Below are 12,183 nucleotides of genomic sequence, written 5' to 3'. Positions count from 1 at the left end.
TATTGCCATGGTAAGGAAATAGACATGGAACATTTAAATAAGCAAACTGAACACATTTTCTCTGATACTTAAAGTATGTCAAAAAATTCTTGGCAAGTGTTCTAATGTTTCAGACCATGACTTCCACATTCATAATGCAACAGTGATATACTTAAATTTCTGTAATTTGGCTTGGTCTCCCACAACTATCATTTTTTTGAGGCTTCAGTGTATCATTACAATTTCCTTACCTTGAACATGTAAGAAAACACGTGTAACCTTCACAGAGGACAGAGGTTCAATCATGTTAGGACCAAACATCACAGTTTTTAAATCAACTCAAGTGAGGTACTAATTACCCTTATTATCACTTGCATGCCAACTCCTCTGTAATTATACTTAAAAACACTGATACACATTTTTAAGTGACTTAGTGACTTCCTAATTCCCAGCCTCAAAGAAGATCACATTTTAATTCTTAAGTTTCTAAACTAGAATATGCTAAGTACCAACAGCCTTATCAGAAGGGAAATATGACCCATAATACTGTCAGAAACCTAGAAATCTTTTGCTGGGTTTCAAAGCTGTGGTCGAAATAAACAAGGAACACTACTACTAAGATATTTTGAAATTAAATATTTAACTAAAATAAGAATCAGGCAGTTCTCTAAAGCACAATGCAACAATAACAATGTTTATTGTTAGAGAGGATGCAGTAACTATCTCAGCACACTGAACAACAGGCAGGGACATCCTTGCCCAGCAAGAAATCACCTTTCAGAAATGAGAATAAGATTCTTGGCATCCAACATGGCTTCTAAAATTTCTAACAAGAGAACTGAGCACTAGTAGAGAGAACTAAACTGAATCCCCACCCCGACCTGTCATCCCAGATGACAGGAGCGAGGAAGAAGCAAAATATGGAGATACAAAATGCTCCACCACCCCACCTGTGCACAGTCAGCCCGCCGATACTCAGTATTTGGCAGAGGAGCATCTCGGGTTCTCTTAGGGGACCCTGATGCCAGCTAGATGTTGTGTTGGGCCCTTTACATACATTACTTAACCCTTACAGTGATACAGAGAAATAAGCAACATGTCATTGCTCATCAGTGAGCGAACTTGAGGTGCCACGAAATGCAGTGGCTCACCTGCAGGAGTACTGCTACAAGTGGCAGAGCTAAGATTTGAACCAACAGAACCAGACGCGAGACAGCGTGTGTGTACAGGGCAACAAGGCCAATCAGGCGCATTTGTGTTGGCGCACGCCACATGCCATAGCTGAATGTCAGGACCTCGGCATTTCTAAGTGCTGGTAGAGTCACTGTGCTACACTTAGCTCAGCGTCTGAAAGATGAGTGTCAATGTTCATCTTATTTTGGAGGAAAGCAGGGTACGGTGGCTTAAGAACAAAGATTTTACAGCATAACAGACTGGGATTCAAAATCTGGTTCTGACACTTGGATGATTTTGCCAACTTGCTTTATTTCTCTGAGGCTTCTTTTTCTAGCTGTAAAAAGAGACTATTAAGGCCTACCTTAAGTCTGGCTGAAATCGAGTGAAAACATCTTTGTAAGGGATTAGAGAGAATTGCAAATGGCGTATCCCTGACCTTAACAGCCTCGCCGCCCACCACTCCTTCTCTGACCAAGGCATTGCCTGTGGCTTTTTGCTGGTGACACTTTGTTTGGCATTTTGTTTCTGCTTTCAGTTGATCTTATTTTTCCCAACAAAAAATGTACGCGTCAACGAGGAAGAAATCATGTGACGGCCTAATAAGACCCTTAAGCATAACACTGAACATTTATCTACTTACACATTCGTTTCTTCAAATAAATAGTCCCTGAGCCCCTACAACATGCCAGACATTGTGAAGGCGCAGGAGGCAAAAATACAGCCCCTGCTTTCCCAGGCCTTGCAGTGGAGCCCGGAAGAACCAGGTCAAATTTATAATTTAGATGAAGAGAGTGCGAAAGAGGCATCTTTGAGGACCTGACAGTTAAGTTGGATAAGAGGGTTAAGTAAGAACTAGACCAGCCAGAACAAGGAAAGAACCGCCTAGCCAGGGCAGAGTCTATCAAGAGCCTAAGCAGGACAGTACTTGGTGCACGGCCAAGTGGAAAGGAAACTGGTGAGAGCAGAGGCTGGAGAAGCAGGAGCAGCTCACACAGACCAGACTAAAGACTTCAGGTTGTATCCTAAGAGCAGTCGAAGCTGCTGAAGACTGACAAGTAGTAGGAGTGTGATAAATACTATTTTAACTGAACTGTCAGGATCCATTATGGGTATGATGTAAGCAGGGGGGAAATCCAAACACTTAGGAAGTAAAGCTAATACCATCTCAGACTTCATTACTTTCCTTTGCTTTCCAGAGAACTTACAATAGTTTTTTTCATGGAAAGTCATAAGGTCAGAAGACTTTGGACTCAAAGCTAAAATCCAGTGTGGACCTTAGGTACAATTTTATGAACTGGATAAAATCTTTCGAGATTCTCTGTCCTAATCTGGTTCCCCCATAGTACGAATGGCAAACCAAACCAAACCATCAGTGTTTCGGAAGCTGTGGCTTATGACATTTCTACTAGAAAACAGAGCTGTTTTGGATCCTGTGGCCCTTTACTCCTTACCTGCTTCATAGGTCGGAGAGAACCAATGGTTTTCCATCCACTGAATGCTGTCCAGTTTGGGATCTCATTAGGCTCAAGTAGAATTTGTCTTCCCAAGAAATTGGATCCCTCATAAGCAATCCAGCTGCATGACAGCAGGGAAGAAAAAAGTAGGATATGTAAAAACAAAATGCAATCTCTAATCAGAAACTTCTAATGTGATACAGTACAGGATTCTTTAAAAAACGCTTAGGTTTAGGGGGATTGAGGGAAGTCAAAAAGGGAATATGGTGATGGTTCGCGGTGACATGGGAGCACTCTGGGACTACAACTATGTAAGGAAATAAAAAAAAATAAAAACGCTTAGGTTTGACCATTAACACATCCTTGATATCTGCCGCAAAACTGAGGTGCTGGAAGCGGGGAAGTCGGGGACCGATGGAGCACGGTGGAGGATTATTGGGCCTCTGGTGGTGGCCATTGTGAAAACATGCAGTTGTGGAGTTTTGAACCTTATAACCCCTAAAAACATACAATGATGTATACCAGCTTTAGTACATATAATGCGGGGGCGGGGGGGAGTTGCAAAACCTAGCTTTGAGATTTTTGAGTAAAAAAATGTATAGTTCTATTTTTTTTACACTTGATCTTAGCCAAAAGGCCGAGAAGCGATATAGTTCTATTTTTTTTAACAGAAAACTCAGGGATGACCAGAGAACCCAGTAGACCGGGGCTCAGATTTACATTCCATTCATGATTCTGGTTTCCTGACTTTCAAAACACAAGGCTTCTGCTGCTGAAAAGTTCTTTGATACATTAAATCTTTTTCACACCAGTTTATATTCAAAGGCAGACCAGCATTCTTGCCCCGCCTTCCCCTCCCCCCACCCCAACTCTGTTCCCCAGTTGAAAAACACTAGTTGTCTTTCCCACGCAGGCTCCTCATCCGGGCCTCTCCAGATACTTCCAACTGCAACTTCACCAAGGCCACTGAGGACAAATTAAAAATATTCATAAAAATCTCCAATCTTTCTCTTATTCCAAGGCCCGGCTCCTTCACATATACTTCTCAGTACCCTGGCAGCCTTCAGCTCTAGCCAGTTAAAGAGTGTGCGGGGCCCTCAGGTGAGTTGGAAGTCTCAGGACTTAATGGAACAAGGTCACATCCATCCCTTTCAGGATTGACATGGGCTGTTTTTTATAGTAATGACAAGTTGAAGTTGCGACAGGATGGCTAACAAAATGAAAAGACCCGCTGGTCCTTTTCAGAAAAGATTTGCCACCACTTTCAGTGGCATGCCAGTTCGGTGGCTATAAGGCCGGCTGGCTGTGGAGGGTAAGCTGGAAGCACCTAGGGGATCCAAAAGCCTCGGCAGAACTCATGGTCATCATAATCATGTTTTCTGAAAGTACCGCTGAAAAACAAGGTGGTGACCTGGCTTGGTTCAAATCACCCTGTCCCCCCAAAACAAGATTGGGTTTGCCCAAATTGGGAAATGGAACGAGATGGATGAACGCTTTCCTCCTACCCCTTCCTGCCTGTGCAGATGTATGCCACTAGATTGATGTAGCATCAGAACAGCATGACCCTGGAGAGACTTACCCACCTCAGCAGCTTTGCAGATTCTTTAGGCAAGGAAGATTCCGTTATAAAATGTAGGGAAGATTTTAATAAACTATACCTCAATCTATATTGATCTAAATGAATTCCACAGTTGAAAAGCTGCGTGGAATGGTGCCTTAAAGCATGACCTTCATTACCATCACACCTCAGAGATCGGGAATAATGAGCTGGGGGGAGGGAGAACAAACACAAGCAAATGAGCCTTGGCACTGAGGGTAGCTGACCGGGCGCTCAATAGTATCCTTTGAGCCATCTGTAGCCGAGGAAACTTCAAACAGCCTTCACTGCTTATCTGGACCAATTCTATTAGTCCAGGACCGTGAGCGCAGGTAGATAATAAACTAAGGAAATGTCAAGGTAAAATGGCACTGGTTTCTTTGAAAGAATGAAATAAATTTTCAGAGATGAGTCAATAACTATCATTTCTACTTAAGAATGTAAAGAAATGAGTAAGAATGCTATAAAAAGTCATGTATCACAGGGATGTAGAATTCACTTTGAACAGGTTTAATTAAGTGGTAAATATACTGAAAGAGGATTTTTCTGCTTACAGAGATCAATTTATAGTTCGTAAACACCAAGCCATGTGAAATGCCTTTCTGAAGAATATTTAAACCACAATACTTGTAAATAAAACAGAAGCCACTTGGGCCTCCCCTGGTGGCGCAGAGGTTCAGCGGTTGAGTGGTTGAGCGCAGCCTCTGCGGCGCCTATTTGATCCCCGGCCACCGGTGAGGGTCCCACCTGGCGCGCAGACCTCTCCTGCCGCCCGCTGCTCCCCTCAGCAGTGTACCTCGGTCCTTCTGCCTGCTCTCCTCCCCGCTCTGGCTCTGGTGAATTCTCTCACCCTCCCGCGCTTCTGACTGTACCCAGTGCTTGTATAAATAAATAAATAAATAAATAAATAAATAAATAAATAAATAAATAAATAAATAAATCCTTTAAAAAAAAAGAAGAAAACAGAAGAGTGAAAAAAAAGTAAAACAAGCCACTTATTTTAATAGTTGGCTTAATTTTAAAATCAATTTATATTCTTGGCTTTCTCATTATCCCTAGTCAAGCAAATTGATTATCATATAATTTGTCATGAGAAATAAAAACAGTAATCTTTGTATTAATTACCAAAAGCTATGTGTTCTTTTAATTGGCTTGACACTGAACCACCAACCGTACAGGTTGAGATTCCACTCTTCAGAGCCTGACAGACCATCTAGAAGCATCACCACTTCAACTTTAGGGTCCTCACATGCAGGCCTGTGACCACTTCTGCAGTTGTGCAACTTCAATACGCACCTTCACACTTGACTCATCATTTTTCATCTTTTTAAAGTGGTCTCCCCAGCTTGTTAAAGTGCAGGCCCCACATAACCTGAATCCACCCCAACTAAATGAACAGCAACACGGAGAGGCAGGCTAGACCAGCCAGGATACTCTGCATGAAAGTGAGCACCCTGAGCAAGCAGGTCTAGAATAAACAAAATCAGAATACAATGAAACACTAATAGTCACTTGTCTTAAGCAGGCAATGGTCTCAATGGTTTCGTTAGGTTTCCCCTATGTGGAAAGTGGGCTCAACTGGTTCCAGTCATGTGGCTGACCTCTGCCACATGCTCTGAACACATGGCACCCCCTTGCACACTACTGCATGCTGGACATGGCCCCCAGTCTTGTCTCATTTAAACAGAAACTCACATGAAAAGAGAAACAGTAAAAGCGCCATCAGACCAAAAAAAACAGCAGCGATGGGAGAATAAAAAGCAGGTGGCAACACCAGGGAAGCCTCCTGTACTTACAGTCCACTTTTTACCCACACAGACTGGGTGTAGAAGTGCAGGTCCTTGTTCAAAACAGAGTTCACAGCCTCTTCTAGATGTAACTCTCTTCCCTCACAATGTTCCAAAGCAAAAAGGCTGATGGAGGGTTCTTCAAAAACCTAGCAGCCCAAAGAGAGAGAGAGAGAGAGAGACAGCATCACCACAGAGGGTAGCCAGACCTGAGTGATTTCAGTCATGACACAGGATATACCCAGAGCCACTGTATTCTCAAATGCATAGTTTACTGCTGTTCACCGCTAAAGATGTACAGTCAAAACTGCACTTGTAAGATTAGTCTAGTGATCATTTTTAGTCACATCTTTGTGAATTGAAATAATCAAAAAAAGCAATCTTAATAAAAACAGACACTGGGTTGCAATCACGTTACAATCATGTTGTGCTTGCTATAAAACCTATTTCAGTCCTACTGATGATTTTGGCTGGCAACAGTAAACACAGACCGGAATGGCATCTCATTTCACGGGAGGTTCAGGGGCAGTCACTGAGAATCAAGATTTTATAGCACTAGGCTCTTAAAACATTCCTAGGAGGTAGAATAAAGTATTTTTAATGTAACAAAAATTAAGCCAGAATGCACAGGGCTGGGGGATTTCTGCATAAAAAGTAAGTAGTAGGTGTCTGTACACCAATGTTTACTGCCACATTATTCACAATAGTCAGGATAAGCAAACAGCCCAAATGCTGATGAATGGATAAAAAAGACGGCGCCTATGCACAAAGGAGGAGTATTCAGCCGTGAGACAGAACAGCCTGCCATTTGTGACAACGTGGACGCACCTTGAGGATGGCAGACTAAATTACATAAGTCAGACACAGACAAGTACTGTATGGTATCACTTAGATGTGGAAACTGAAAAAGATAAACTTGTAAAAAACCCCAAAACAACAGTGAAATAATAGGTTACCAAAGGATAGCAGGTGGGGGAAAACACTGACTGATGGCAATGGAAGGTTATCAGCATCAACGGTAGCTAAGCTACAGAGAAGTAATGTACAGAGTGTAGACGATACTGCTTCATAGTGATGTAATGACACAGACTGCTGCGCAGGCACTCACATTACAGTAGATGTTTGAAAGTAATACTGTAACGTTAAATTCACACAATGCAATGTCAAATTTAACAACAAATATTGTAGTTACAAAGTGATTCTATTACAGAAATGACCAAAAAAAAAAAAAAAAATCCTCACCCTCCCATCCCTCCTGTCAGCCAAGAATCTAATCAGGACAGCTCTCTTGAGGAGAGCCTGGTGACGAGCAGGCGGGCAATGGGCTGGGCTGCGAGCATGCTGTTGCCATAGAGAGCGCGGGGAGCAGCGCAGGAAACAGGAAAGCAGAGCTGGGAAAAGCTGAATGACGGGAGATGCAAGGGATGGTCAGAAGAGTGAGTCACTGTTTCCCACAGTGCGGAACCTCCAACTGCAACTAGTCTGTGAGTGGAAGAATTACTTTGAAAAGGATAAACCATGATTTTGCTGAAATAAAAGGAAAGACAGAAAGAATGCCGAGAAACTTCTGGGTATTTTAAAAAGGTGAATGTGTAATTTTCTCTCTGTGGTAAAGGTTACCTGCTGATCAGGGAAGGTGTGCAGTGCTGGCCAATAGAAATTTCTACAGTGGCAGAAATGCATATCTGCACTGCTCATGCACCTGCTGAGCACTTTTTGAAACATGGCTTGTGTGATCAAGGGACTGAATTTGCGTTGTGTCATTTTAATTTATTTAACTTTAAGTAATGTGGGATGCTAAGGTACTAGTGCAGGTTTAAGGACAGGAGGAAGCTGGAAAAAATGTAGCCATCACTGTGCCCTCAGACACTATGCTAACAGGTGCAAGGGCTACCTAGAGCATTCATTTTCCTTCAGTAAATGCTAGTGACTGTGCCAGATTTAGGAATTCATCTCTAGTCACTGAGTGTCTACAGGCGAGATTAGGTACCTCTCCTGCTACCTAAAAAAAAAAAAAAAAAAAAAAAATTGGCAGCATCCCAACAGGTTACAGAAGAAATTTCTTTAGCAGAGTCCAGAACCACTTAGGTTAGAAATGTAGCCAACAGCAAACACTAAATTACTCACTGAAACTGCTTGCAGAAATGAAGGGGTAAACAAAATCCACAGATGAGCCATTGACTTTATTGCTGGACGTTTCCCCAGCATTTTCACCCTCAAGCTTTTCAAAAGAAGCATTTCCGCTTACTTCTTTACACATCTAGCTGCTAGGTGACTAAATAGCAAGGCAGGCAGACAAGCCAGGAGCCTGGACAGGCCCACAGTCAACTCCCAGCAACATTCTTCCCAGTAAAGTGCTGTGGTGAGTGACAGCCACGCTTAAGGCATTTAATGTTGACTTGATGTAACTTTCAAATTCCAGAGGAAAAAGAAATTAAAAGTTTACTATTACACTAACTTAAATGCTAATCATTATTCTAACAAAAACAGGACCAGTGTACACTTTTCCTTGTTGAAGACACTTCACAAAGACATTTTTTAAAAGGTTGCCCTTATTCAAATTCCAACAAATTCACTCTCAGATTCAAGGAGAATTCAAGGAGGACATTGCATCTAGGGATTTACCTCAAGGGACCAATGAAAAGATTGATGGAGAGGATCACAAAAACTTTTCAAAATTAATATGCAAGGGGACAGAGAAAAAGATAGTAGAAAAATGAGAGACTATCTTGACAAGTAAGGGTCAGTACACAGGTGCTGAGAAACCCAGCATGTAAATGGGAAAAGAACGTAAACAAACAGCATCAAATAAGAAATATGACTCATGCAGAGAAATAGCCCATGTTCCACCGACAATAATGGGCTGACATCATGTGGTCCGGTCTATCAAACTTTTAATTTGAGAACATTTATTATTACTAAGTTTGATGTTATTTACCCTAGAGACCTGCCATATATTTAATGTCATTTTTCTCTATTTAAATTATTTTAATAGTCTTAAACACAGGTAAATTTAAAAACATGTTTGATTTATAAATCTACTCAGAGGTTAGGGAGATTATATGGGTAAACAATTGATAATGAAAGCAGGATGGTAAAAGCGGTTAGCAGGTAATCATTCAGAAATAAGGAGTGCTGTAGAATATCTTAGCTATACTATTCAGATATATTTTCCAAACATGGAATTAAGGAGCTAAAAAACTATCAATAGTCTTCCAAATTGAAGATGATAATGTGATCAGAACTTTCCAAGGAGAACAGAAAAACTACCGGAATTAAATTACAATTTGAACTCTACAAATGTCTTGCCTCAGTCCACATTAACCTAGAAGACAGCCAGGCATTTGGGGTCAAGGCTCTTCTAAGGTAACAGGACATTCCTGCTGGATCAAGTCTAAGCCACGCAGAGTTTCTAAAAGGAGAATGTGATTAAGAAAAAGAAAATTTGAACAAATTGGATAATTAAACTTACAATAAGAAAAAAATCTTGGCGCAGCACTGTGAAGCTGTCTGTAGCCTCTGCAGCATGGATTCAATTCCCAGCCAGCCAGGGAGATACCCACATGGCGCAGCAGACCTCTCCTATCTCTCCCACTGCTCCCCTCAGCAGTGTATTTCATTAGTCTGCCTGTTCTGCTCCCTGCTGTCTCTGGTGAATCCTCTCACCCTCCTGTGCCACTGACCTGTACCCCAGGTCTTGTATAAAAATAAAAAATTCTTTAAAAAAAGGAAAAAAAAGAAAAAAACTCCTTGCTTCTCATCCTATCAACTTACATTTTTTTTTCAATGAGAATACCAAATTCTTTTAACAAAAAGTGTTTCAAGCATTTCTCATCAAACTTTCTAATTTTTCAGAATATCTATGCATAATTCCAGAAATATTAAGGGGAATAAAATAGCTCAATTAAATCATATGCTATCAACTTATGTTTTAAATGGCAGTAATGGCAGTAGCTAACATGTATAAAACTTTGTGTCAGACACACATATATGTGTGTGTATATGTACATATGCAACCATCTACAATCCATTATTTATAATTTGAAATCCAAAAATCCCTAAACCCAAGTTTTTGTCCTAACTCAACTTTGTTAACAAAATCTGACCTGAATATTTACTAAAGTTATTCAATTTATGTAGCTATGAATATGTTTTGCTATAGAAATAGGAGCGTGTTTAATTAGTGGGTCCTGCCTGGACCCTTCTGAAGATTTTTTTTAATAGGCCATAAACAAACCATATTACTGTTCAAAATGTGTAAATCCTAAAGCCCAAAACAGATTAGGGATTATAGAATTGTATTCACCCATTTATCCCTTTGACATGGGTGCCATTATCACCCCTATTTTACAGATAAAGTATCAAGTCATGGGTCTGGCACAGTGAGCGGGACCGCTAAAATGAGTCTACACAATATGGCCCTTGAAGTTACATTCTTTACGCCTAAACTAGGGTTCCAAAATGTCCTAAGTACCAGCGATTTTATAACGCAGACTCTTTCTGAGCGGTGGACATGGAGCACCTGACTTCCTCTCGCTCAGCTGGGTGGTATCTTCCACCCCTGTTCTCACCTACCCGGCTGGCTTAGCAGATATGCTCATGATCTGACTTTGAAGCTCTGAGAAGCCAGTGCAAACACTCTGCTAGCAGACATTCCCATCAACACATCTTCTATATAATTGGATAAACACATCTGTATAATTGGATAAAAGTTTTAAATCTAAGTAGCTAACTTTTGACTTTTTAACAACTGTACAGACTTGTACTTTGGCACTGTCTAGTTCTTTGTGTTTCAAATCACTGCTTATATGGAAAAGGTGTTGACAGTGCCTCAGGATTATGGTAATTGGTTAGTTCTAAAGATAACATACTTTTATTCTGAATCTCTCTAGCCATCAGCCACGGAGAACAGTGGTACTGTACACCCCAATCCAACAATATCACTTACCCCATCACCATTAAATAAACCATGGCTAAAAACAACAACAAAAATAAAGTTAATAAAGTTAACTATGGTGCTATCTTTCTAACTGGTCTTTTAATTTTTTTCCTTTTTTAAGAGTTATGATACATTTCAAAAGGATGAAATAATATATAGATGAATATGTACCCAACTCCCCAAAGCAATACATTTTACTATACTTGAAAGAAATTTTATAAATAATACAGTCCACCTGAATTTGAACACACCCCCAATATCTAGAAGTAGCCACCGCACTGAGGTTGTTGTGAATCTTTGCTCATGTTTTTATACTTTACTATCATTACGTGTCCTTTGGCTTTTAAATTTCACAGAAATGTATCTTAGCATAAAATCCTTTAGTAATACATACAGCTCATCTTCACTCACTGTAACTACCGTATTGCGTTTTTTCTTATACTAATGAGTTATAAAGCTTGTTTCACTCATCAGTGCTGCAACAAGTATATTACTCCCCCGGTCCAATGTAACTGACACTCCTTCTGTTAACTGTGTATGAATAATTCCACTTCTCTGAATCCTCAAGTTCTCTCAATGAACCAAACCTTGGTGCTGTCACATTTTCAAATGTTTGTATCGAAAGTAATGCAATATTATCTAATTCTTGGTTTAATCTTGGTTTAATTTACTTGATCACTAGTGAGGTATGGCCTTATAGCTATTTTTCTCCCTACTGTGAACGGCATTTATATCCTCTGCTGAAAAAGCAAACTTCTAAAATTAAAAACCTTTTTTTCTCGGGGCTCCCTGGTGGTGCAGGGTTTAAGACACAGTGCTATGATGCTATCGGCAGCCACTGCAGCACAAGTTCGATCCCTGGCCAGGGAACTACCCACATGGTACAATAGACCTCTCCTGCCTTGCCCGCTGTTCCACTCAGCAGTGTATTTCAGTAGACCCGCCTGTTCTCCCCACTCCGTCTGGTGAATCCTCTCATCTCCCACACCTTTAGCCTACACCCCAGTTCTTGTATGCATAAATAAGTCTTTAAAAAAAAAACAACCTTTTTCCCTCACAATTAATTTGAAAGAGTTCTTTATAAGGGCTATAAATATATTCTAGCTTTGCCTTGAGGTGATAGACTGAAGTTGTTTTGCTACAACTGTTTAATGGCAATTTTTCGGAGAAACCAGAAGGCACTCAGAGAGATGGAGAGATAGAAAGGTTTATTCAACACACCTGCAGGCTTAGGGGATAGCTCCCAAAGAC

General features: G+C 40.7%; 1 protein-coding gene across 1 annotated transcript in view; it reads right to left on the bottom strand.

Annotated features, from left to right (window-relative positions):
* CRYBG3 (crystallin beta-gamma domain containing 3) overlaps positions 1-12,183 on the bottom strand; it is a gene marked incomplete at its 3' end in the record, with an annotated part of 99,686 nt that overhangs the window by 2,742 nt on the left and 84,761 nt on the right. Inside the window, exons 18-19 of the mRNA XM_084231631.1 lie at positions 6,003-6,142; positions 2,607-2,730 (exon numbers count right to left, since the gene is read on the bottom strand). Of these exons, the coding sequence (XP_084087757.1) occupies positions 2,607-2,730; positions 6,003-6,142 (264 nt within the window). The remainder of the gene's footprint in view (positions 1-2,606; positions 2,731-6,002; positions 6,143-12,183) is intronic.

This window comes from Talpa europaea, assembly GCF_964194135.1.
Source record: "Talpa europaea genome assembly, chromosome: 4".
In the NCBI taxonomy this organism is placed as follows: Eukaryota; Metazoa; Chordata; class Mammalia; order Eulipotyphla; family Talpidae; genus Talpa; species Talpa europaea.
The sequence above is the reverse complement of the archived record's forward strand: the minus strand, read 5'-3'. Positions and strand labels throughout refer to the sequence as shown.